This window comes from Taeniopygia guttata, chromosome Z (genome assembly GCF_048771995.1).
Source record: "Taeniopygia guttata chromosome Z, bTaeGut7.mat, whole genome shotgun sequence".
NCBI lineage: Eukaryota > Metazoa > Chordata > Aves > Passeriformes > Estrildidae > Taeniopygia > Taeniopygia guttata.
Window position 1 is genome coordinate 59,914,428 of NC_133063.1, and position 27,119 is coordinate 59,941,546.

The 27,119-nt window shown below is 35.1% G+C and overlaps 1 protein-coding gene across 7 annotated transcripts in view; it reads left to right on the forward strand.

Moving 5' to 3' along the window:
* The window catches only part of AGTPBP1 (ATP/GTP binding carboxypeptidase 1), a 76,697-nt gene that overhangs the window by 25,249 nt on the left and 24,329 nt on the right, over positions 1–27,119 (forward strand). For 4 of the 7 annotated variants that reach the window (XM_072922687.1, XM_030258859.4, XM_030258858.4 and 1 more), the window contains 14 exons: positions 1,264–1,361; positions 2,368–2,484; positions 3,795–4,507; positions 7,950–8,033; positions 8,294–8,380; positions 8,467–8,615; positions 10,053–10,140; positions 10,843–10,987; positions 13,760–13,913; positions 14,690–14,870; positions 16,219–16,348; positions 16,701–16,832; positions 18,460–18,636; positions 23,808–23,968. In XM_072922687.1, the coding sequence (XP_072778788.1) occupies positions 1,264–1,361; positions 2,368–2,484; positions 3,795–4,507; positions 7,950–8,033; positions 8,294–8,380; positions 8,467–8,615; positions 10,053–10,140; positions 10,843–10,987; positions 13,760–13,913; positions 14,690–14,870; positions 16,219–16,348; positions 16,701–16,832; positions 18,460–18,636; positions 23,808–23,968 (2,416 nt within the window). Of the gene's footprint in view, positions 1–1,263; positions 1,362–2,367; positions 2,485–3,794; positions 4,508–7,949; positions 8,034–8,293; positions 8,381–8,466; positions 8,616–10,052; positions 10,141–10,842; positions 10,988–13,759; positions 13,914–14,689; positions 14,871–16,218; positions 16,349–16,700; positions 16,833–18,459; positions 18,637–22,169; positions 22,350–23,807; positions 23,969–27,119 lie in introns of those variants that run through there. The other 3 variants (XR_012053166.1, XR_012053165.1, XM_072922689.1) reach the window with 3 other exon arrangements.

Sequence of the window (27,119 nt, forward strand, 5' to 3'; positions counted from 1 at the left end):
TAATGTTAAGTTTAAAGTGATAGAAATTTTATCGAGACACATGTTATAAAATAAAAGAGGAGCAAGGACTAACAGGTGATGTTCACAAAACTGAAGTGTAAAGAACAGGCTGTGTTCAAACTTAAATGGTCTCTCCTTTCAACTCATATAGCATATACATTCTCCTATGTGGAATGTGTTGTAGTGTACGTCCTGTCTTACAGGAGCTTGTATCCCTTCCTTTCTTTTTGTTACTTTGATAAATTAGGATGTGATGTGTTTAGATGAATGTTTGCTATTTGAAGAACTGGCTTTTATATGTTATTGTGGTTATTCCTTCATTTGCATGATAAGAAAGTAGAGCTGCTTTCTTGGACTGTTGCAGTTTCTTAGAAAACACTGTACTGCAAAGCATTTATATGGTTCTTTGTAGAAAATAAATTCATCCCATTGTGAACACCTTTCATTATTTTCAGGTGATTAATACATATTCCAATAAGGTGAAACAGCTTCAGACCTGGCAAGCAACTAATGAAGTTGCTCTCAGAAAGTTAACTGAAATGAAGGGTCAAAGTCAACTTATTAATATCTTTTATTCATGATATCTCCTGAAACAAAATGCGATCTATAGTCTGAAAGTAAGCTATCCTTTTGGGGTTAATGTGGGTCAGACTCCAGTAATTCAAAGATTGCTTATGTTTTGTCTTCAAAGTAGAAATAGATTTAGAAGTGTGTTTCAAAACCCACAGAAACTAAATCTCTGCTTAATACAGTAGATTGGTATTGTATAGTACTGTTTAGAAATGTCTTGGTTTACTAAAGTGAACTAATGATATGGTTTTTAAATAGGTTTGTTACCTGTTATAAAAAGAAGTGAAAAACCTAAAGGAAATAGGACACATAGTGCTTTAAAAGGGAAGAAGTTCTATATTAGAGACATATGGAATGTTGGGGGGTGGGTAGAGGACTGGATTTATTAAAAGTATAATCTTGTTTAGATAGTATTGTAAAAGCAGTACATGTAGTCATTCTGAGTACTCTAGAAAATCAGCATAATTTGTAAACCTCTAAATGAGCCTTTTGATGACAATCAGCAAATTTTCTGCATGGAAAACAGAGAAAACTTAACAAAACCCTCCAGCACTAGTTTACTAGTTGGTTTTCACATTTTTTTCAAGGAGTATGTGAAAAAGAAAATAAACACGAAGCATGGACTATCTTCTTTGCACATGTATAATTGGATTAAATGTATAATCTGCCTTACAAAACCTTTTTGTATTGTAGTGGATGATGTAGTAGATGAAAGTGATGATAACGATGATGCTGAAACAGAATCAGAAATTGAAACTGAAATTGATGATGACAAGGACCAACATTTTAAGGTTGGTAGAGACAAAATTAATTTGCAAAGTCGGATATAGCATTTTTTTATTTAAGTTGCTTGAATCTGGTATACAAGCACAATTTTAAGTGTTAGAAGCAGTTGGAGGAGGTTTTCAGGGCAATTTCTAAAATTAAACAATCTTCAGAAGCTTAAAGAAGGTGGGTGCTGCTTGAAAATGTCAGCCATTCTTGTTAAGATTGCTTCAGGATTTTTGTCAAAATTTGTTTGCTTCACATGTGATGTATCTGGAGTGCAGTGGAACAGAACCACAGAACAGAACCACTCCTTTAGCAGTGTTCTTTTCCCAGCTTGTACTTCTCTCAGCCTGCTTTTCTCACATAAACTGGTCTATATGTAGGAGCTGCTCTAACCTTTTCCAGCATTCTGGATTGGGATTGACTAGATCAGTATTTCAGCAAGGTAGCTGAAGTTCAGCCAGCTGTAGAGGCAGACATCATACTGTTGTACCACTTAGGGAATGTATTCTCCAGTTCTCTATCTGCCATTTGGGACATGGATGGGTATTTAGTCAGAACTGCCTTATTCTGTATTTTTGTGTTATGTGTATTTAGGAGTTAATAGAATTGTCTATCCATGAACTGGAAAAACATATTGTATTCAAGGATCTCATGAACCCTGATGGAGGGAGTATCTTCCATAGAAGCAGTATTGCTTTGTCACTGCAATCAGGTGAAGTCTTCACATTCCAAGTTCTGTGCTGGGAATAGGCACGGATTTAATGTAAAGTCTGATATAAGATTGGATGAAAGCAAGAAAATTGAGATGTTTGTAATACTGCTGTTGAAATGGAGGTGTAAGCATACTAATAATACTGAGCAGTCTAAATCTTCATGGTGAAGGCTGCAGTTCAGCTACTTTTGAAATAGTGGTATTTTATCTTTTAAAGCATGGCTGTATCAGGAGTAAAGGTGAATGTTTCAGATTAATGTGTAGGAGTTCATTAATTTTAGATGCAAGATTAATTTGTTCTGGTGATCTTTCAGAATGAAGATATTGAGACTGATATTAATAAACTGAAACCTAGACAGGAATTGGGAAGACCCATAGAAGAACTGAAAATGTATGAGCAATTTTTCCCAGAACTTTCAGAAAACTTTCAGGTAAAGTATATCGTTCCCAGGACATTTCTGGCCATGTCAGATTGACTCTGGAATATACTTCGATGTTCTTTTTTGGGTGGATAGTTCCTCTAGCCAAGAATCAGGGGTCTGCAGTTCTGGAACTACATATAGGACTACTTTATCATAAATTATTTGGTTAGGTGTAATGGTTGCTTCAGTCTTACTGAGAAAGGGGTACACTGGGTAGACATAAAAGAAAACTGTTTTCTGATGTCTGATTAATTGTATACAGCAGCAAGTAAAATAGTGAAGAAGGACATGAGATTTCTGAGAATGCTTAATTGTATTAGGCATCTTCTTAAATGCTGTGCACCTACTTAAAATAGGTAGTTAAAATAGGTAGGTAATTGCTTTGACTTTTGTTATAAATGAAAATTTGTCCAGCCAAATTAATATGAAAAATAAAATATTTATTTTGCAATCAAATTCTATCTAGCCAGCCACAAGGAAAGAACAGAGCCGAGCCCGGGGTCGGCCCTGGGTGTGCAACAAAGAGGTCAGCCTCAGCAGAGGTTTTCCTCTGTGCCCACACACCTCCATCCTGGCATAAGTGGTTTTTATAGGGAAAATTCCGCCTGAGGCCAAGATTTCAGCAATCAGTCTTTTCTTCTATTCAGAGTCCATATGTTAATAAGATTTTCTTTTTTGGTGATGAGGGAGAACAATTCAGTGTTTGGAGTTTGTTGAATCTCTTGATGAAATTTACGGGAATTCGGGAATTCGGGAAGGCTGTATTCACATGTATCTGCCTCAGGATTTCCATGATATCCATCTCGGGTCGTTCACGCTAACGATCAGCACCTGGGGTTTCTGTATCTCCCCAGACATGGCCCATCTCCTGGCGAGCCGTACCTTCTTACTTGTAAATCAGTTTCCAATCTACACCCAGTCTCACCTGCGCCTGTGAGGGTGGGGGGCGAATCCTAATACAAACATGTATACTCTAACAAATATTCAATATCACATATATCATATTAGAAATGGCGCGAATTATATCTACTACACATAACAACTTTATACTTTGTTTTTAATTAACTGCTTGTTATTGCTTTAAGGCCTTCTTGTAAAAGACAAACTTGTTGCTCTGATGCAAAAGACAAACTTCATTGCTCTGATGCCTTATAGCAGCTGTCACCTTTTAAATTTCATTTAAAACAAGGAAAGACAAGTGTTTAATATACATGAAACTTGGGAACTGGTTTTCTTTTTGGTTTGTTTTTTTTTTTTTTTTTTTTTTTTTTTTTTTGTTAATAATATTTTAAATTCTTTTTTCACCTTTGTTTTTTAAGGAATGGGACTTAGTTTCCAAGGAACCAAAGCCTTTTGTTCCTGATGCAAATTTGAGTGGACCTATTGTTGTTCCTACAGCCAGTGAGGAGCACTCTACGGAAACAAACATATCAGCAAAAGGAGTTGCTTTAAAGGAGTGCAATCCTTTATTGACAGAGGAATACAATAAAAGGCCAGTGTTTCTGGAACTACCAAAGAGAGAGAACATGAAAGGCAGTAGTTTACATCAGCAAAATGATCAAAGAAACATGCTTCCATCGTGCCAATGTCTAAGCCAAGAAATTGTGAAAGGCTTGGACAGAATCAGTCTCCAGAATAGTGCAAAAAATGATCAATATTATGGTACAGGGTGTGTGGTAAAGAAGGAAAGTAAAGCTAACAATACTACACTTGCTTGTAGTAAACCCTGTGAGCATGTTTCACCCTGTGGAGGTAGTCTCTTTGAAGGATCATCTGTCCAGCTGGGAAAACTCTGCTGCACTGGAGTGGATTCAGAGGAGGAGGAAGATTCTAGATCTAGTTCATCAGGAGAGCATACCATGCTTCAAGTTTCTGATGTATCACCAGTTCATGACTGTGATCTTTATCTTGAAATGGTGAAGAACACGAAGTCTATTCCGGAATACTCAGAAGTGGCCTATCCAGATTATTTTGGCCATATTCCACCCCCGTTTAAGGAACCTATTCTGGAAAGGAGATATGGGGTGCAGAGGTGAGTTACTGTACTCATTTTTTTGTTGTTGTTTTCATTCCTTTGAGAAACAGTGTTTAGGATGAGATTAACCTGATGATCTCCAGAGGTCCCACCCAACCCTACCTATGGCTGTGATTAACAAGCAATTGTTAATCACAATAGCTGCTTACTTGGGCAACTTACTGGTTGCCAGTGACATGCAGTTTGAAGGTAGGTGAGTATGCATTGATCAGTACTGAGTCGTAAAGAGGAACACAGTCTGATTCTGTAATTGCTAATTCTGGAATTCAATTTCTAAATATGAAATTCAGTTTATATTCTCCCTTTCTGCCTCCCTATTATTTTCCCAGTAAATCCTGTAGTTTGCAAAATAACAAACCAACCTACAAAACCCACCACCAACCAAACTAAAAAATCTCACCTGAATTTTCCTTTCAGGTCTTAGCAAAGATAGGACAGTTAATTATTAAAAGAATCTTTACCTCTATTTCTGCTGAACTAAAAATCTGTCTTTCAGGGAAACATAGTGGAAAAAGTTAAAAAATTAATACACTGAAGTGTTTGGCTTTAGTGTTCACAGTATAAGAGAATTTGGAGTTAAAAAATGAAGAGGATGCACTTTGTGTTAGGTCCTGCAGAATGACATATAACAAAAACATAACACACCCTTTTATGTCGTCTCTGAGATATAATAGAAGATGAAGAATGATGAGATTCTTCAGAATAATTTACAAAAGTGGTATAAGAACTGGCTAATATTACATAATGATTTACTGTAAAGACAATATGTGAGTACACTAACAGAACATGTAGAGCTACGAGACCTCACCACTTGCCTAACTATGAGACCGAATACCTTCACCTTTATATTGATAACTATAACCAACTTAATGAGTTTCTATGTATTTATATTTAGATATTAATATGATTAAGAGATTACGTGTCTTTAGGTGGTTGAATGAAAATCCTTCAGCCGTTTGGCACAAATAATGAAAAAGTGATCTTTGTAGTGAAATGACAAGCACTGGAACACTCTAATGACATAATGAACATATTGTTCAGTGTTGAAGAAGGAGAATCTTTCCTAGCAGGTTATTTATTAGATATATTCAGCTAATTTAGAAGGGAGATGTTCTTGAGTCAGGAATCACCTAAGAACTGCATTTAACCAAATCTTGCAAATCTTTATGTATGTTTTTATAGTAATTAATTATTTTGAATTTCTCTGAATAAAAAAATTGAGTGAAGTCAGATACAATTTGTCTATCCAGTGGTCATTGTTAGATATAAAGCATTGGAAAAAGAAACCTTGTATGATTTATACATAAGGCTGACCATGAAGATAATTTTAGGGTATATTTTAGCTTGAAATGTTCTATTTTTATTGTATTTTTTATGTTGAAAGTAACTTTTTGAGGTTTGCGGGAACAAGAATGAAATACCAGGTAATGTGGCTAAACTTGAATCAAAAATCCAGCATCACATTTTAAAGGAATACTGTTTTAAGAATTCCATTTCCTACAAACGACTTAGTCTTGTTACTGCAATATAAAAATCTTCTCAGAAATTGTTTAAAAACAGGATAATATTTCCATTATTTCATAGTTTATAGTGGGTTGTAAAAATTGTTTGGATGGGGGCATGGAACAGCTTTAAAGTCTTTTACAAAGCTGTGTCCTAACTCTTGACATTCAGTGTGATTTATATTTTCTGTCATGTAAGCACTTAGTTACTGCTTATTGGGTAAGTCTTACTTAGAAAATAAATAGTTGCTTTAATCCATCCATGTAATTTGAGAAAATATTGTATGGGGCATTTGTGTGACTTAATGGATTTTCTTCTTATTTTTATTAGAACAATGTAGGATTTGGGGGTTTCTTTAGTCTTGCAATGTGCCAGGAGATTAAAAATTTTTGAATTTGTGCTTTGGAGTGCTTTTTCTTTCTCTTTTAAATTTAGTAGCATGTAATTAATTATCACCAAATATCTCGCCAATGTATTATTGCTAGGATAAATGAAATTGATTATAGCTAAGTATTTTATACTACTCTATCTTTTCAGGAAGAAAATTATTATATAGTAAAACACCCTATAAATTTGGATATTTCTATTCCTTTAAAATTTAGTTGGGTTGGGTTTTTTTTCCTGTACACTTTAGTGCTTTCTAATCATCAGGATCCACAAAGGTGTAATCTCTAAGCACAGGGCTCATATCAAGAGTGTTGGTCCTAGATTTCTTTTTCCTTTAATTTTCTTTAAATATTTTATCTCTATGTTTTGGAATGTGAAAATGACTGCTACTACTTCTCCTTCACATGAGCATCTATTTCTCCTTTGCTCTCATCTACACTGGTTATTATAACGGTATTTAAATGATGTTATTATGTATAAAATACTTATTATGGATTTTCATTGATGGCTTTTGTCTTGGCAAAACTCCTATGATATTAGGAAGTGTTACGGCATTTTAGAGCTGAGACATGCCAAGATCGAATGAGTTTTCTAAGATCAAGTATAAGGTCAAAAATGTGTGATTCTGTCCTGAGCTGAACCTATTCAGATGCATTCTGGTGAGTCAGCCTTGTCACAATATTGTAAATTGAATTTGAACTTGTGATTTCTTTTCTTTTTCAGTTAATTTCAATTTAATACAATGTGCTAGAGTTGTGCACTTACCTTCTTCTTCTCATTTGTTAAGAGTATTTATTTTAATTAAATTGAGAATTTCCAGTAAATGTACTTTACCATTCTGTTTCTGTATTCTTCATTGTTAATCTACCTCCTTTTCTTCTTATTGCAGGTGCTGTGCAAGCTTTTCCACACAGCTCTGCCACTATATTTCATTCTTGAACTGCAACACATTCTTACTTTTCCAAGCCAGGACCTAGATACTGCCAGTTGTGCAATGGTTTTATGATCTGGATAAGCACACATCTGACATTTGGCTGACATCACATAATTCTTTCTTATTTGTTACATAGTCAATAAATGAACCTAGATCTCCTGAGGTGAAAAGCTAGTTCACTAACACACTCACTGTACAACCTACTCCCTAAAACTCTTTAATTTTGGTTATGGTAGGATTAATTTAAGTTACTAATGTTATCAAGTGTTGTCATGTATTAAAGCATTAACATAAGTAATGTTTGAGTAATTTCTGCTTCTATTATCAAGTATGAAACTGCATATTTTTCCTTCAGATAAAACCCAGTGAGTTGTGTGCATGAAAACTCAGTTCCCTCACATACAAATACTGGATTCAGGAATCTGTGAATACAGGTGTTTAAACTTAAATACACCTTCATTTTGCGCATATAAGTGGGGTGAAGCTGAGGTCTGTCTGAACTGTGCCACTGTCTTCATGTCAACTTCATTAGTTTTCCTGTATGAGGCAATTCCTCTTTTGTAATTGGAAACAGTAAGTGACAATTTAAGTGAGAACTCTGCTTTTCTTTTTCAGGACAAAAATCTGTCAAGATATTGAAAGGCTGATTTATCAAAATGACATTATAGATAGAGTTGTGTATGACCTTGATAATTTGAGGTAAGCTTTTACCTTTCTGCAAACAATATTCAAGTAATACTCTAAGCCAGTTCTACTTTTTCTCTGATGTGACTCATAATATTTACAGCAGATTTCATACTCAGTTTGATTTGACATAACAGTGCTTCTACTATCTAGGCTATCTAGTATTTGGAGGAAGAATCAAAATAGTTTCTGAATTGATAAGTGAGGGCTAAAATAAAGCTATTTGGTTTAGCTAAGTTTGTCTTATTAATTTTGGTCCCTTTTTCTGCTCATAGTTGTTCTGTACCAGAGAAGGCAGATGTTTTGAAGTTTAATTCCAAATTTGAATCTGGAAACCTGCGCAAAGTTATTCAGATCAGAAAGTAAGATATTTTAACTCTCCTTTTCATGGTTTAGGCTTTTTATTTCTGCTTCTTACGATCATTGATATGTTTTGGTTAATTTTCAGAAATGAGTATGATCTAATTCTGAACTCAGATATAAATAGCAATCATTATCATCAATGGTTCTACTTTGAAGTCAGTGGAATGAAAACTGGCACTGCTTACAGGTTTAACATCATCAACTGTGAAAAGTCAAACAGTCAGTTCAACTATGGTAAGATATGTTTCCCTTCCTTTGAGAAGAAATATGTAAAAAATACCTGTGATAGTCAACTCAGCTGTTTCCTTCCCCCCTCCACAGGATTAGCAGTATTGTATTGTCAGTTTAAATTTTTTATTTTAATAGTATTGCTAGAAAATATTTTGACAGCCATAGTTAAAAAGAAGAAATGTGTCTTAAACCAAGGGCTGTCAGTTTTTAAAATGAAGTTTTGTTGTACATGAGGCCAAAGCAGAAGAAATTTACTGGTAAATGCAACTACAATTGTCTTAGGACCATTGGGCAGGGGAAGACAACAACAAAACCTGTTGATTCACTCAGATCAAGAAGAACAACAGTTGTCATCATTAATACATTTCTATGTAGGGGTAGATGTGAATGTAAGTGGAGACATTCCAAAAGAGTTTTGTCTTATTGATGGTAAGGAAAAATAAGTCTACTTTGAAATACTGGGGTTCATAAGTGAACATCTCTGTTTCTAGTAAGTAGTGTTTGCAGTGTGTGCCTCACTCAAACGTTTACAAATGGCTGAAAATACCTTTCTTCCTTTTGTCTGGGAGTATGTATGTAGTGTGTATGTCACTCAGCTTAAAACTGTTTGTTTTTTTCCTGCTATACATTCTGAAATTTGTCCCGGAGGAAGAAATTCCTCCTCCCACCTTTAGCTTCAAACTTTTGTTACTGAGTAATATTGTATTCTCCTTTGTTATATACTTTCATCCACATTGATAAAATTACAGAATACCAGGTAGTTTGACCAGTAATAAGATGCTTTTAAGTTACTTAATAATCTTCATCAGTCAGTTCAGATTTTTTTAATGTTGTGCGTACTTAATAATTTCTTTTAATTTTTTTAATGCACTGATTGAATCAGTCAGTGTGCTTGGCTAATAATCTAATAAATAAATTATACTCAATTACTATGTATTTTTTCTCCTCTAACTTCATATCAAGTATTCAATGTAAGTATACTATCAAAAAAAACCCAGACTTTAAAGAGTTACTTGTTTAAAAAATTGTCCTGAAACATCAGTTATTTTTCAGTTATTTACATGAATGGATGATAGTATCAACTTTTTGTGTACTCTGTGAAGCCTTTTTGTAGTGTGAGTTGGATGGAGTGGAACTGAAGACTGCTTGTACTCAACCATTCATGCAAACCTCAGCTTTCATTTAAACATTCCATTTTGGTCTTCCGTAAGTCCTACTCTTTTCTTTAGTTGTTCTTTTCTGAAAATCAGCAATCTTTTGTCATCTGGTTTAAAAAGCACACAGTACAATACCCAGACACTCATGAAAATGCACTCTGATAGTGAGTGATTAAGTAGAGGTTATTTGTAGACTTGTATGTAAGTGTTGATGTGGTCCATTATTGCTGATATGTTTCTGTTTAATGGTAAGCATTAAAGTGAGATGCATTTCTTCTTTCAGGTATGCAGCCCCTCATGTATTCTGTTCAGGAAGCACTACGTTCTCAACCGTGTTGGATTCGTGTTGGGACAGATATTTGTTACTACAAGTAAGTATATACACAAACCAAATGCACAGCAAATCTTACACTGAAGGTTAACGTGAGGTAGAGTCTTTGAGAAGTTCTTTTGTCTGCATTTGATAGTTCTATGTTACTCTACTGTGAAAAGAGTTTTTTTTCTGAGTTACTACAGAGAGTAATATATGTAATACAGGCTTTCATTTTGTAAGCAGACTACTACTATTTAAGCTTTTAATATTTTATACTTTTCTTAGAAATTGGAAACTGCTTCTGGGAAGCTTTTAAGAGAACACATACATGCATGTTTACTTGAAATCCTATTAGTGACTTCCAGTAATACTGGTCTCATGGTCCTTGTGATGAGCCTTCTGTAATCCGTGGTGGAATTATTGTAGAGGATTTCTAAAACACAGGATCAGAAGGTGCAGCATATCGATATATAATCCTTCTTAGTTGGTAGCTCTTTGCTTACTTTTCCTGTTTGTTTTTGTTTGTTTTATTTTGTTGCTTGTTTCTGTTTACTCACCTTTTATCAATGCAAATGAATGTGTGTATCACTGTTATAATAAAGTATATTTAAAGCTGGTGAGAACCTGTATTTAACCTGTATGTATGTAGAAGAGAAATACAATCACTAAAAATCCTTCTGACCCTTAGAATGGGTGTTCAGAAATAACCAATAGTATAGAAATAATCTAATGTATGTATTACCTTCATTTTTTGATTTAGGAATCACTTTTCAAGAAGTTCAATTGCTGCTGGGGGCCAGAAGGGGAAATCCTATTACACAATTACATTCACAGTGACTTTCCAGCACAAAGATGATGTATGCTACTTTGCTTACCATTATCCATATACATACTCAACTTTAAAGGTGAGAAGCTGTATCTGTTATATAAATAACTATTTATAATATTAGTATAATATATTGCATTTGTGACTGAATAAATTCTGTTTCTTTTTATGAAGTTCAAAAAGTTCCTTTCAAGGGAGATTTTTCATAACATTAGTATTTAGATTGACAAAATGTATAGGTTGTTCTAATGAACAGTCCTGGGAAAAATAAAATTGATGGTTACAGGCTTAATGGGTTTCTTGGGTATCACAAAGATGATTACGTGACTGGAGCATCTCTCTTATGAGGAAAGATTTCAAGCAGACATGACTGAGAGGGGACCTCATCAATATCTGAAAGTATCTAAAGGGAGGTGTGTCGAGAGGATGGAGCCAGGCTCTGTTTGGTGGTGCTAAGAACTGGGACAAGAGGGAACTGGCACAAACTGATGCACAGGAATTTCCACATGAACATGAGAAGGAACTTCTTTACCGTGCAGATGACCAAGCCCTGGAACAGATTGCAAAGAGAATCTGGGGAATCTCCACCCCTGGGGAATTCAAGCATTGTCTGGACAGAATCCTGTGCAATGTGCTATAAGATGGCCCTGCTTCTTATGGGGGGGTTGGACCAGATGGCCCACTTTTGTCCCTTTCAACTTTATGCTTCTGTGATTCTGTAATAATTGACTGGAAGCAGTGCTAATTTGATGGAGTGTTTGTGTTTGAGTTAAGTTACTTGTATCCTGTTCTACATATACTTTCTGATAACTAAAGCTGGTGTAACTAAGATAATTAAAGATCTTTTTAGGTTTATGAATTGTCTAAAGAAGTCTTCTGAAGCTTTTAATACTAAGCAAAATTCATTTGGCTAGAATGTCTCTTGTATGCCTCTGTCACAGCAATAAAAGCAAAGCAGAGGACTCAGTGCCCAGTGTATAGCAGCTTTAAATGCAGCTTTTCATTAAACTATGCCAGCTTTTGAAAAAGGTACCTGTTAAGGGATGTTACAAGCAACTACTGCTTCCAGCAGCTCCTGGTCCTGGAGGTTCCTCCTGCCCAGCTGATGGAGGCCAATCAATGTACCTGGGAGTCTCTGTCCCAGGCTGATTGACACGGCTCCTGCTTTCCTGTTTGCTTATATATTCACTAGCAAGTCTGAGTATGTATCCCAGAGAGAGAAAGAGACTTATGCACACATGCATGCCCACTCCTGCCCGGCAGGGCTGGTTACACGGACTGGCACAGACAAGGCTACACAGACAAGGCACACCCCTGTGTAACACTACTTGCATAACAGGTACAGGTACCCCATCCTCCTCTGCAGTTGGTGTGAATTGCTGTTCACTAGTAAAAGTACAAGCCAGCCCACTCTCTAGAATCAGAAGCATGTTTGTGGAACAGTGGCATGGCCCATCCATGCCATAGCCCTGCCTCAATCCCAGGTCTCTCTTACCTGCTGTGCAGGCCTCCAGTTTGCAGTCTAGTTCAGCCTGATGCTCACTAGCAAACATGTGGGCGCTTGCACACTTATCTCAGAGGCACTCTGCACTCACTCGTGCCTCTGCCCAGATGCCAGCATGTCTGCCTGCTAGATACCCCTCCCTTGACTTGGGGCCCATAATGTCTGGGTAGCTTACCATGTCAGCTTACTTACTAGTAAGTTTCACATGTGCCCCCACATACACCACTGCAGGGAAGATGCATATGCTTGCCCACTCCCCCCCGACCCCAATCCCTATCAGCTGTTACCAGGCACATGGTCTTGTTCCTGCTTTAGGTGTTGTCACTGAGAAACTCAACCCTTATTGTCCCACCACATATGTTTTGATGGACACACTGTCCTTGCCTCAGTGATTGTATACCAAGACCTTTACCCATTGCAGTCGCTGGCAGTGAGACATCCCCTTGCTTCTTTGCAGACACCACTGTTTAGTTCTTTGCTGACACCCCTGTTTAGGAGTTAAGAGTGCTTACAACTCCAGCTTCTGAAGTCTGCTTTAATTCCAGCAGTAGCTGGGATTTGGGACACAGCCTGTGGTACCCATAGAGAAGGTCCCAATAGGTTGGCTTTTCCAACTACTAATGCTGAGACCCTTGTGCATTCCAGCTGTTGACCCCAAATTGACTTACATCTGTCCTTTTAGTTGTACTAGTCCACACAGCACTTGGATGCACAGGGTAGAGAGTAAGGCAGTGCAGAGATGGCTAAGGGCATACTGTAGGAATCAGGTGCTTGAGTTTTGCATGGTACCACACCCCCAACACCCACCTCTTGAATGTGCCAAATTATACTGTTCAGTTTGTTTACCAGGTGACTCTCAGGCTCCTCCTTGTTTATCAGGTGACTCTCTCCCAGTCTTTGTCTGTAGGTTCTTAATGGCCTGTTCAAAGAGAGACTGGTGACTTTAGTCTTTGCTATGGTTGCCGTTACATCTCGGCTCTCTGTTCCCGTGTATTGATTCGTTCTTTACTTATTACCTCTTCTTGCGAAAAGGTCCCTGATCAGATAACCTTAATGAAGCAGAGGTTCTTACTTTCTACGTACCCTTATAGTACCATCTGTGTACAATAATTTATCCTCTTTTCCTTCCTCTTTCTCAAAGCAGTTAGAAAACCAGACTCTGTAAAGAGAAGTGTTCAGTCGGTCAGAGATGTTGAAAATGGTATTTCATGGTCACAATTATCCTGGAAATTTGAACATTATTTAGAACATCTAAAAGAAAGATATGTTAAATAGTACATTTGAAATATGCTGTCATATGTTACTGCAAAGAATTTGAAGTATTTTTTCATTATTTTTGTTATGAAGATGCATCTTAGGAAGCTGGAATCTATGCACAATCCTCAACAGATATATTTTCGGCAAGACGTTCTCTGTGAGACGTTGGCTGGCAACAGCTGTCCATTAGTCACTATTACAGCCATGCCAGAGTCCAATTACTATGAACATATCAGTCAGTTCAGTAAGTATAATGCCTCTTTCTCATAACCTGAAAATGTAAAACTAGGTATTTGTGGAAAAAATTTAGTCTTAACCACTGTGCAGTGTAAAAATAGCAATGTAAAATAAGGTTAATTAATGAATTTTGTGACACTGAGAGGTATCAGTATTCAGGATTTGTTTTGTATTTAATAATACTTATTTGTGATAGTGAAACAAAGATATTTATATATTTATATATTAATTAATATATTAATGTATATTAATGTAATGTACATTAATATATTAATGTATTTTAAATTTTTGCTCCTAGGTTTGTACATTACATTTTGCAGACAGCACTTCTTGGAAAAGAATACTGGATGACTAACTTTTTTCTTAAAATGCCGAGGTTATTAGCTTGTCAAAAAAATCTTTCATAAAGCTAACATCTAGCTACTGTGATTTGAAGTGAACTTTTGAAGTGAACTTTTGCCATTTCCTGATTTGTTTGTCCACCTCAGTTTGTTCACCTACTGGGGAAAAAGTCATGAAAGTTGAATCATAACTGCCAGCTCAAATTAGTTGTGTAATTGTCTGATCAAATTTAAAGCTCCATTGTGATAGTTCTGTAATTAGCAGTCCTTTCAAAAATGTTGTGTCAAGCTCTATCAATAATACCGGTACTCAGTAATACTCAACTTATAAATGTTTTTTGCATAGTTATAAATGCAGTGGACTATTGGTTCTTTTTCCAATCAATGAACTGTTTATTTAGCTTAAATCATATTTTGCAATTTCTATGGATATCTCTTTTAGAGAATCGTCCTTATATATTCCTCTCTGCTCGTGTGCATCCTGGAGAGACTAATGCAAGCTGGGTTATGAAGGGAACACTGGAATACCTTATGAGCAATAGTCCAAATGCGCAGAGTTTACGGGAATCTTACATTTTCAAAATTATTCCCATGCTCAATCCAGATGGTGTCATCAATGGAAAGTAAGCATATATTTATTTACAAATATTTAACCTCTACTCTAATTATGTGCATCAATATTTAAAAATAAATAATTAAAATAATTGGGCAACGGTACAAATGCAATACATAATTGATAAAAAAGCAATTGACACTTGCAATATTGCTAGAATTTTTGGCTTCTTAAAAGGCAGTTATTTTCCTTTACAAATTTGAGTTTTACAAAAATATTTCCAGTTTTTCATGGATGATAATCATCCCTATGTGATTTGACATGAAATTTTAATTGTCTCTCTGTCTTGGATTTGTGTAAGAGTGTTATATGAGACCACACCTGCATTTAGGAATAGCTAAACAAGTTCATGGTCTACATGAAAAAATAAAGTGCCGTATATTTGAGAAAGCCTTTTACATATTTTTTTTAAATTGTGGAAGTTGATAGGTGTGCAAGAGAAAGGGCAATATTGTATCCTGGTTTGACTGAAGTTATTGATAGTAGTTATTTCAATTACCACACTTTTCTTAATAAATTTAATGGGTATTTCAGAACTTGTTGGAACTGTTATAAGTAAACATTGAGCACTCTACATTTACTTGGTTGCAGGGAATTCATGTGAAATGCAAATTTTGCTATGGTGAAGCTACAGTTTCTATTCATCTACTATAGGTACTATTTTAAAAGGTTTTGTGAACAAAATATCAAAAGTAAATCTAACTACAGATTTCAGTAGAACCTTGTCTTTATATATGCAAAAGAATGTGTATACTAGAATACATGTAATTGAATAATTCAGGGTACAGGGACCATTAAGAAGGCTGTCCCAGCAGACACAGTCTAAAGGCAAATGTGAAGATGACTGCATGATCATGAAATCCTGCAAGTTTAAAAGTTGTTGCTGATAGCTGACTGAATACAGATATGATCTCTTTGTTTCCTCAGTTGTTTCAGGTTTTTTTGTCCTTGTTTTTCTCACAGCTCCTTGTCTCCTAACAACTTCACATTTTGAGTATTAGATTTCTAGCTGACATTAGTCTCTAAATTACAGAAGACACCATATGTATGAAATTACTGATTTTGAGATAGAATTTGGATAGAATTGCAAGCCTTCAGTTTCAACAGCAAATAAGTAATATTACAGCTGGCTTCACCTAAGAGGCTACTTCTAATTTAATTTTAGATTTTCTGTAGCATAGCTTAAAATACCCCAAGCATTTCTATTATTTGGCATGTTAGAAAATTGAAGTTTGTTTCTTGCCAGACTCCTTCCAAAGAAGCAGTGTTGATGAGGAAAACTTGAGGTGGGGGGGAGGCTTATTTAAAAGTATGATAATACAGACTACATCATGCGTTTTTCCACCCCCCCACAATAGCCACCGTTGCTCTTTAAGTGGAGAAGATTTAAACAGACAGTGGCAAAATCCAAATCCAGATCTGCATCCCACTATTTACCATGCTAAAGGGTTACTGCAATATCTGGCTGCTATAAAACGTTTGCCTTTGGTAAGTATGTGTGTGTAAGCAATTCTGAATCTCTTTAACTTTGTCTATGTAGCTAGTCTATAAATTAAACATTTTGATATGGTCTTGTAAACCATGTCACAGTTGAATTTGACTTGGACAACTGGTCTTCTGCAAACCTGTAGATGTAAATCTGTTACATTAGTCAGGCTAGAAGGTTAAACCTTCCTTAGATGAATCACACACTTTTTGTCTTAATGCGAGTTAATTATACAAAGGATTGTGTTGCCTAATTCTTTGGGACGTTTAACAGTACAAATAAAAGTATTTTAAAAATTTTTTATTCCATATGCCTTGAGTTTATTTTGCCAAATGATTTATTTATTTATTATAGGTCTACTGTGATTATCATGGTCATTCTCGTAAAAAGAATGTATTTATGTATGGCTGCAGCATCAAAGAGACAATGTGGCATACAAATGTTAATGCTGCCTCCTGTGACCTGATGGAAGACCCTGCTTACAGGGTGAGTTTGACATCCGTACCTTTTATTTGGCATGGCTTTGGAACATCCTTTTCAAATATTTTCCTGATCCTGTCCTATGCAAATAATGACTCTATAGCATAAACAGATTTATTTAAAATCACCTCTTTTTAGTTTGTGAGTGTATTTGAAAGTACACTTCATGAAACTTTAAACATTATAGTGCTTTATTTTTTTGTTTCTTTACATCAACATTTATGGGTTTTCTTTTGTAATTAATGATATTTTATAGAAAATAGATGGAAAATATGCTTCTCTGCATTTGTAATTACCAGATTAAAAAGCAAGTTATTGTGTCATGGCAAACAATATTCTAACAACAAGGCAAAAAAGAAACTGACTTGTTCTGAGAAATACTTATTTTTGGATATGGAAATACTCAAGGTTCCTTTTTATTTATTCCTGTATATATAGTGTAGTTAAGACATGTGCCCCTAATTAGGTATATATAATAAACTTGCACAAACACATCCTCTGCACTGTATAAGCTTTCAAAAATGTAAAAAATTTAGAGAATTATGTGTTTCTTGGAGTGTTACCTATTTCTTCTGTTTCTACCTCCAATGCTGCCTCATGGGAACCGCAAACCTGTGCAACCTATATGTGTGCGGGCCCCGTGTTTTTTTGAAAAGATTCAGAGTTAAACTTCAAAAGCATGTAAATGCATGTAAAAACATTTGTTATGCCTCCTTGAGTACAGATACGTTCTTTTTTTTTTTTTTCCTCTTTAAATGTCCCTCACAAAAAAAAAAATCATCTGTGGCTTCTTGATTATCTTGTGTGATTGCCTGGATGTTGAGCCAGATGCCAGTCATGTCTGCTGCTCTAACACATTTATGTGGGTTTTTGTCACTTCAGCATGCACTGCTATGGTGCACAAAAGACAGTAGTCAATAAGGGTTGTTGGGAAAAGCCTTTCATTTTCAAAAAGGTGGAATGAAATGTTTGGGCAAGCTTGCACTAATGGGTTATGTATTACTACTGAAATAATAAATTTGAAGCAGTCATGTGTTTTGTCTTAACTGACACAAATAAAAACTGGAAAGAACAGTCATTTAGCAATAGTCAAATATATATATTTGCATGACCTTCTCACTGAAACTGTCATGTAAACAGAACTGAACTTTGATTCACATGCTTGAAGTGAAATATGCATCAAGTGCTTTGCTGAATACAAATGAATTTTATGTGTTACTAAAATATTGCTTTTGTTATGTCTGTTAATGAGATTTCTGAAACAGTCTGCAGTTGAATTAAATACTTCTGTGGAGTATGTGGTACACTTAATTTGAGCAAACTTAGCTTGGTGAGTTAGGAGGGATGGTGATCAGCTGAAGAAGAATTCTCCTGTATCCCGATCCTTATTCACATGACTAACAATTTTAGTGACTGAACCTGTAAAAAGGGATTTTAAAGACTAGGAAAAGGCCTGAAGACACTATTACTTGAACACACTGAGTTTTGAAAACTCAAGATGGAGAATTGTTTCTTTCTTGTTTCTGCACCAAATTTTCTGGTAATGGTTTGTGGTTACATGGTCCCTCTTCACTTCCATCCATATGAGAAATAAAAAGAATCACTGTTTTTTTTTCAAATTGCTGTCCTGCAGGCACTCCCCAAGATCCTGAGTCACACTGCCCCTGCATTCTGCATGGGCAGCTGCAGCTTTGTAGTGGAAAAGTCCAAGGAATCTACAGCACGAGTTGTTGTCTGGAGAGAGATAGGAGTACAGAGGAGCTACACAATGGAAAGCACTTTATGTGGGTGTGACCAGGGCAAGTATAAAGTAAGAGGATACATCAGTTAATATTTCTTACTTTTTAATTTCTTCCCTTTGCATTGGTATCTTCTTCTGTAACCCTGCTTGCTCAATTCTTGCTTGCTTTAAGCTTTTGAAACCTTTTAAGGTCTGGGTAGGCTAGTGTTAGGATGAAGTGATAAAATTTTCATCCTTGAAGGTTGCATAGCAGTTATGCTTATGGGCTGTTTTAACAAGAATAATATTAATCATTGCTTGTATCACATGTGTATGCATGCAGTTAAAAAAACTCAGAAGTGTTCTGTCCAACAGATTATTAGGATTGTGTAGTAGTATATGCCAATACTATAGTAAAATTTTCTGTTACATATGGCAATTTTGGACTTCACCATGGCAGATCATGGTTCTTCAACAGGTATTTAGCAATGTCCCTTACAGAATTTTCCCATATAGCTGGGGAAACAGGTTTACAAATCAAAACACTTTCATTCATACCCGCTTACCAGCACTACAAATTACACATCACCTCTGAACTCACATGGTTTTGTGGCTTCTTGGCTTACAATTTGTTTTCATTTTCTCTCCTTGAAAAGTGTTAAAAAGGCTGTGTATCTGAAAACAAAAGGTGATTGTGTTGGTAGTTTCTCACTACTAGACAGCATACACGGAAGGAGTGGATTTCCTCTGCTTGAAAATTGAATTTAGGCATGCTAATCAAGAAAATGATCACAGGCCTCAAATAAGGTGCTTGACAGAAAGAGGTTTAGAAGGCTGGGTAGGACAGAAACAACAAAAAAGAGTTGAAACAAGATATATTTAGTATATTAATGTATGCTCCAACATCTGTGCTTATATCCCTATAGAGTAGAAAGACAGATATTTTGTTGGGAATTTCAGTAGGCCTGTAAGTACTACATTTTGTCAATTAACAACAGATACATTCCTGCTGTTGTCAGAATATTACTCAGATGATAAAGGTTATTATAGAGCTTTAGAAAAAGATAAATCATCCAGTTTGCTTATTTTGAAATTTTGAAAATATTCTTAGAAAAGTGAATTGAAGATGCTTTGTGGACAAACTTTCAAGATTTGAAAACCTCCAAAGCTATTCTTCAGTAAGGAAATAAAAAAATGGCTGAATTTTGTGGAAGAATCATTTACTCAAGGGAAGAGCATTCTTTTATGCCATATAAACTAACTGATGAAACTAAATCACTGTTCTGTCATTCATTTTATGGAGCAAAGCAATTTGTGAGCTCTTAGTCATCTTCTGAAGATACAGGAAGATTCTTAATTTTTTTCTTCACTATGGTAATGCTCAGACTTAATAAGAAAATATATCTAAAAAGTCAAGGTGACTGCACTTTCAAAGAGCTGTATTTCTGCAGTGAGAAGATGAAGGAGAAGAAAAGGCTTAAGCTCAGGGTTTTTTGGGGGCTTTCGTTGTGTTGTTTGGTTTATTTTTGAGATTTATTTTGTGGAAGGAGTAGGGCCAGTAAATCTGTCAATAAACTTACTGTACAAATTAGATTACATATGTCATAATATGTTATTTCAAAACAGAGAGAAGTTGAGCTGCAGAAATTCCCTTCTCTCCTACTTCCCACCCTAAGGGACATGAGAGTTCAGATCTGAGCGATGGAAACATAAAAGTCTGAAACACTTCACTAGATGAATTTTGTTCAAAGCATGGAGAGGATTACTTAACAATTTGGTTCTTTGTGGAAGAAAACAGAGTCTTTGCCAAAGTGGAGCATAATTTTTCTTTTTATTCTGATTTATTTTATTTGGACAATGATGAATTTAGACTATTTCCCACCAGAAAGCTGTTGAGCTGCAGTTAGCTAGTCTTACCTCTATTTAGGATCTCTGGTGATAGAGTTGTCTCTAGAAGCAAATTTTTTGAGCTGGTCATGTGAAATCTTTGTAGTCTCTTGACAGTAAGTGCTGTAAATATAGGTCAGTCATCTGTGATTCAGGATATGGAAAAACAGACTTTCAGGTGAAAGGATTATCCAGGATCTACTATGGCGCATAATTAAGATGCCAGACAAAAGAACAATGTCTTCAATGATTCATGCCACCTGAAACAGAAGTCAACGTCTTTGCTGATTGAAGATTAATACATTTGGAAGTATTGCTTGATTTTTAAGTTAACTGAAAAGATTTTGTTACCTGCCAATCTTACAATGCACATAAAGAGAAGACTTCAGGAAATAAAGATGTGATTAACAAATTTCTCAGTAACCATGATTTTTCAGTCTCTAGAATTTGAGTTCTCAGAAATGAGTATGTCTTTGTAACCTCTGCTGAATAAGAAATCAGAAGATATACATGATATTTTACTGACCAGTTGATTTCTCTGAATCTTTATATGGCTATTTTCCTTTTATTAAGTATGTATTACAGGAATATTCATCTCCACTTGAGGTCATTGCCTGATGTGCCTTTGTTTTTGTATCTTTGCTTTCAAGTGGCAAATTTAATCACTGAAATATTCTATTGATATGAAGATACCTTCATTACATGCTTAGTAAGGAAGACTTCAACTCTCCACCTCGAATTTTACTGTCTAAAAGAAAGATAGTTGTATAAGATGTAGAGAAAAAATAAATTAAATTTAGTTTAAAAAAAAAAGAAGCTACACTGAGATGGCTTGAGCTTAAAAGCAATGCCTGTAGCATGTAAGTAACTTTAATAGGCCTCAGTTAAAGGTACTAGAGCAACAGTTGAAGATCACTAAAAGATAAAGAAAAGGAGTGTAATCAAGGCTTCGGTGAAAATGAGTTTGACCTCAGGTCCCTTAGTAAGGGCAACTGATGATGGTGATGATGACTTCCTGAACCAGACTTCAGATCTTGTTTCATGGCAATGAAGAGGTTTGGCTGATGAAAGAATCAATTAAGAAATTTGGTATTTGGCATTTGTGTGATACTACATTCTCCCTTATGATTAAAAGAAATGAAAGAAGCGAATCAAGATTTAGCATGAGGCTTTTACCACAGTTATGTAGACCCTTCGGTGTAGTAAGTTCAAAATTTATCATTCAGGTGTTTCCCAGTTAACCACCTCCAGTCTGCATTATTTAGGTTTCTCTTTAGTTACATCCTCATTCTGCTGTGCTAAAAATAGCAGCCACAGAACATGCGCACGCTATTTATCTTTATAACAATTGTCTTTGCACTTTCCTTCATGCTGTACTCTTGTCCTTTTTCAACTTAGAGACACTCTGTAAGACATATATTGCCTATGAGGAACCTGCCAACTAACGATAAATTCTTCAGCAACAAATGCAGACGATAACTGGAAAAGTTTCTGAACTGTAAAGTTGTGCACATTAGTAACCTGTGTAACAGTGAGATTACTGTTACCTTTCTCCTTCCTCTTCTACATACTTTGTTGCCTCTTGACCTTAATGTTATTTTAATCTCTTTGGGGTTGGGACTGTGTCTTCCTGTGATTAGCATAGTGGAGCCCCAGGTATGATTGGGGTCTTCGAAAGTTAATGACGTGCAAACAAATACAAAACAAAGCCAAAAAACTGGCTTCTGTTTGATAAGGTACTACACTGAGTGAGGAGAATTGATTTCTTTCCCAGCGGGGTCAGTGACATGCTGTGAGACACTGTGCAAATCGCTTCAACCCTCTCTGCCTCCATTTCTCCATCAGTACAGTGAGGATAATTCTTCCTTTATTAATAAGTGCTTTGAAACCTACAGCACAAAAGCATTATAAAAGAGGTAAGTAGTATTACTATTAAGAATAATACTCAAATATTCAACTCTTGTTCACTGCTAACAGGTTTCAGTACCATTTGGCCGGAGGATGCCACTGTTCAGAATCATGGATATAGATTTATCTTTCTTGTTACTGAAAAGCACCTTGTTTATGAGTACCAAGGCAAAAAAGAACTCAGAAGAAAATCATACATTTCTTCTAGAAAATATGTTCAAAAGAGCACATGGAGAATGTGCTGGTGTGGGCTGTACCATTTCTAGAGCAACACACTTTCTTTTAAACCTTGCATTTCATAATGCAGTGTCAGTGTGGCAACACGTACAAAGCTTGTGTGTTTTTTCCTAGGTTTGGTAAAAAAATTCCCACTTCATTCTTTGTTGCTACTTTTGTATTTGATGACTTAGCTGACCACCAATTCCTGGCTCTTCTGTTTCCCTGTTTGTTTTGTCAGAGCTTCTTTTTAACTAATCTGTATGTTAAGGGGTTGAGAAGATCCAAGCTAAAGTCCTTTAAAATTCTCCAGAGATACAGAAATTTCATAGAGGGAAATTGAGTGAAGTTGTGCCACTGAATTTGCTAGAGTATATACAGTTAGTACTAGTTAATTACATAACCGTTGAGGCTCAGTCTAGATTATGGTCTTTTTATAAAGTAGTTGAATCAGAGCTTATATCCCTATATACACTGCACTTATGGCTAAATTAAAAATGCAGAATTACCTGACAGGAGGATTTATCAGATATGTAAACTTGGAGAGTATTACATAAGTTCTACCTTCTAAATAGTCTTTGCAGAGGAAAATGCCTGGCTATGTAGTTCAAGTTAGAAAAGAGCTATGGCTTTTGAGAATTTTTTTGTTGGTTTTAATTACTAAATACATGAATAAATGTTTTCAGAATTAACACATGTAGCCTCTAACTTATAGGTGGGGAAGAGACATCTGTCTCATGGAGTAACTGCTGCCTTAGGTAGTCTTACTTATGTGTCAAAACATAGCAATAAATTTGATCACAGCTATGATATTAATTATCTCCTTTTTAAAATTCTATTTGATGGAATTTATATTGAGGAATCTAATCTTTTAAATTCTTGTTTTAAAATAATTTACATTTATGAACCTAGACATAATCTCTGTCTCTCTTCCAATACTACTGGGAAAAGATTGTTAATATTGGTGTGCTAGAAGTGTAGGCTAGGAAGCTCCAAAAAAAAGTGGATGTGTCTGTTCAGCCTTGAAAGAATCATGTAGGTATTCCCAAGTCTTCTCTGATACTCTAAATGTTTATTCTACAAATCTGATTTTAAATCTGATTTTTTGTTTATTCTACAAATTTATCTTTAAAGCAAGAGAATGTATTAAATAAAATAAGAAAATATTAACCTAAAGAGCTATTTTGCAGTATGTGTAGGTCCATCTGCCTGTACTTATTTTGTATTTTTAAATCTTATTTTCAAAATAGGGATTGCAGATAGGTACAAGAGAACTGGAGGAGATGGGAGCAAAGTTCTGTGCTGGCTTGCTGCGTTTAAAAAGAATGTCCTCACCTTTGGAATACAACCTGCCTTCCAGTGTGTTGGATATTGAAAATGAGCTGATTGAGTCAAGCTGTAAAGTGACAAGGTAGTACACTTTTATTATATTCACTTTTTCTTTCAGGGAAAAAAATTGCAGTTTCTCAAGTGATGTAAAGATTCTTTCAAAAATGTTCTTCCACTCATCAAAAATAATGTTGATGTGTTGTGACGTTACTGTAACAATAATCTGAATATATTGGAGACCTATTGTGTTAATTCAGTTGCTTCAAAGTTTGAAAGAAACCAACACAGTTAAACTATATGTCACATTTGCTGCTGGAATAAACAGTAGCAATTTTAATGTCATTGAAGAATTATTAGAGACCATAAAATTCAGTAGTAGGTCTTAGTTCTCAATTGTCTCTTTCAAAGTGGGGTTCTTTTCTTTTTTTTTTTTTTTTTACTTGCTGTGGTATTAAAATTTTGTTTAAACAGACTTAAAAGTATGTGAGGTAAAGCAGTATGTGAGGTAAACTGTATTTCTTCCTAACTTTCTTTTTCTTATTTCTCCTCTGCTGGAGATATATAATAGTACTTGAAGAATTTTAAATATATGAAATAGTTTGGGTCACAAAAGAAATTTATATGCTCAGTAGCCAGGTTACTAAGTTGCTGGTTCTTAAAGCTGTAGATAGGCTTGCAAATGTATGCATATTTTGCATTTTGCCATTCATGTAATTCATCACTGAAGTATTCACATGTACATGGTAAATAAGGATGGACAGCAAATAAGTGATTTTGAATATACAAACATATTTTTCTGAAGATATGGTTGACAGACTAATAAAGCTGAGTTCCAGACTTGAAAAAAAAAAACGCAAATCATTGTAAAGATATAAGATTCACATGGTATAATATTTCTACTAATGTTGTCTGTATGAAAACTAATTGCATGTAAAGTACAACCATGCTGGGGGCAGAGGAAAACTGCCTCTGACTTGGTTTACATTTCATTGCTGGGAAATGAGTGGTACAAGGGACTGTTTTAACCTGGATTTTCAGAAAGCACTGTTAAAAGACTTGGTCCTGCATAATGTTGTAGGCTACATATCAGCGCAGGAGAAATGTAACATTAGGCTTATAATAAGCTTACTCTTAGTGAGACTCTATGTGGAAATATTAATAATCCTGATTTGTGAAGAAAGTAACTAGTACTCTGGAAATTAAAAAAAAAACCCAGCAGGTTCAGTTCCATGCAAAAAACTAGATCATGAAAATCACAAAAATAATTGTACTGTAAGATGAAATTTTAAATTGGAGAGAGATGATTAAATAACTTCATTCAGTGTATTAAAATTGAATTTATACCTAGAATTTTTTTAAAAAAATGGTTTCCCCTAACATGACCTTTGGGTGTTACACAGCTACAGATGGTGAAAGGTGATAGCCAAGTGCTCCTGCAGTAAAGAAATTGGGAGAGTGGGGAAAAAAAATTAGATTCTGTGCATGTAAGAGTTAATATTTTTAATCTATATGGAATATTGACATAAGAAATCTTGAAGTTTATTGGAGGAATTTGTTAACATCTGTTTAATTTTTAAGTACTGATGGCTTTATTTCTTAAAGTCATTAAATGTAAATCTAAGAACACTGAAACATAAAACAGAAAAATACACAGCATGAAGTGAGAAAATAGGTACCTTGCTCTCAGTGTTCACTTAGCAATACTGTATAATTATGTGAGAATCTGTGATGGAAAAACTGAATGTGTGAATTCAAATGACTTCATTTAAAATATGGTATTAAGACTGAAATGTGCTATGTATTTGTACCTGGATTTCTGAGCAATCTGATGTCCCAGCCCACAGCAGGGGGGTTGGAACTAGATGATTGTTAAGGTCCATTCCAACCCAAGACATTCTATGATTCTATGATAAATAAGAAACTACAATTTTGTTCATAGAATCTCCAATATTAGCAATAGAAGTGCCATATATTATTTAAATTTGCACATTATATTCTTTTATTCTTTGCCAAAGGGATAACTATTGGCATAGGTGAAGTTAAGAGGTGGTCTCATTCTTTTGTAGCCAGAGGCTCAGAAGCAGAGTTTTTATGTATATCTTAGACCATATTTTAAAAAAATCTTTTCAGCCAAAATTTATTTAAAGTGTATTTATTATTCACTTGAGTGGTAGAAATATACAAAGAACCTCTGTCAAGCAAAGTTTAAAAAGCTTTTCTCAATTCCTCTTCAGAGAAAGTCATTGGTCAGAATATAGTCACACATCTTGTTTTATATGCCCAAACTTCAGTTCTCACTTTTCTATTACAACAAAAGAAGTGCTTATATTTTCTTTATACTCACATTATTTGCTGGTTTTTACTTGCCATTAGAGACAAATGAGAAGCTACCTACAGGAAAAGCAGGTAAAAAGTTCATCAATAGGAAGTATAAACCAGAATATTTTTACACAGCTGTAGCATTCCTGTAGGGTTAGAGTAGAACAATTATTAAGATTGTGGTTATTTCCTTTATTTTTGGATATTGCTGGTATTATTTTTTACCAAATCACAGTTTAATGCTTCCAAGACTAAGCAGGCAAGTTTAAACACAGAAGCACTGATTTTATCTTTTTGCAAATGATTTTGAGGGTTTCTCAAATTCTTTTTGGTTTTCCAGGTTATAATTATAATGACCAAGTGCATGTTAATATTTTAGAATATGCTGCCAGTATTTCAGTACACATAGGCTGAGTTTGCATGAGTTCACTTTGAACCATGTCTGAAACAGGAAAAATAAAGCAATAAGTAGATTTACTACCCTCTGGCAGTGAACTTTAACCTTTTATGTGATGAATAAAACAATTTTTCTTTAATTATTTCCAACCCATTTGACAGTGTTTTCATCCCAGTTCCAAATTGAAAATGTAATAGACTAAATGTAATACTGGTCTGGTATTGAGAATTGTAGTTGTGCTGGCAGGTTTGATAAGGTCTATATGCAATGAAACAAAAACATATGACCACATTCATTACTGTTACAACTTACTAGACTTATCCTCTGCTCAAAAACTTGACCACTTTTTGGAAATTCTAGTTTATTTCAATGATTCTTTTGAGGCTCATTGGTGTGTTCTAGAACATAGTGTGGTTGTGTTTGTTAATTTGATTTAATTATAGTGGAGAAGCAGACTGAGCTCTGGGACCCAGCATGTCTAGAAAATGTAGAAAAAGCAGACAGCCAAAAGGAGCTG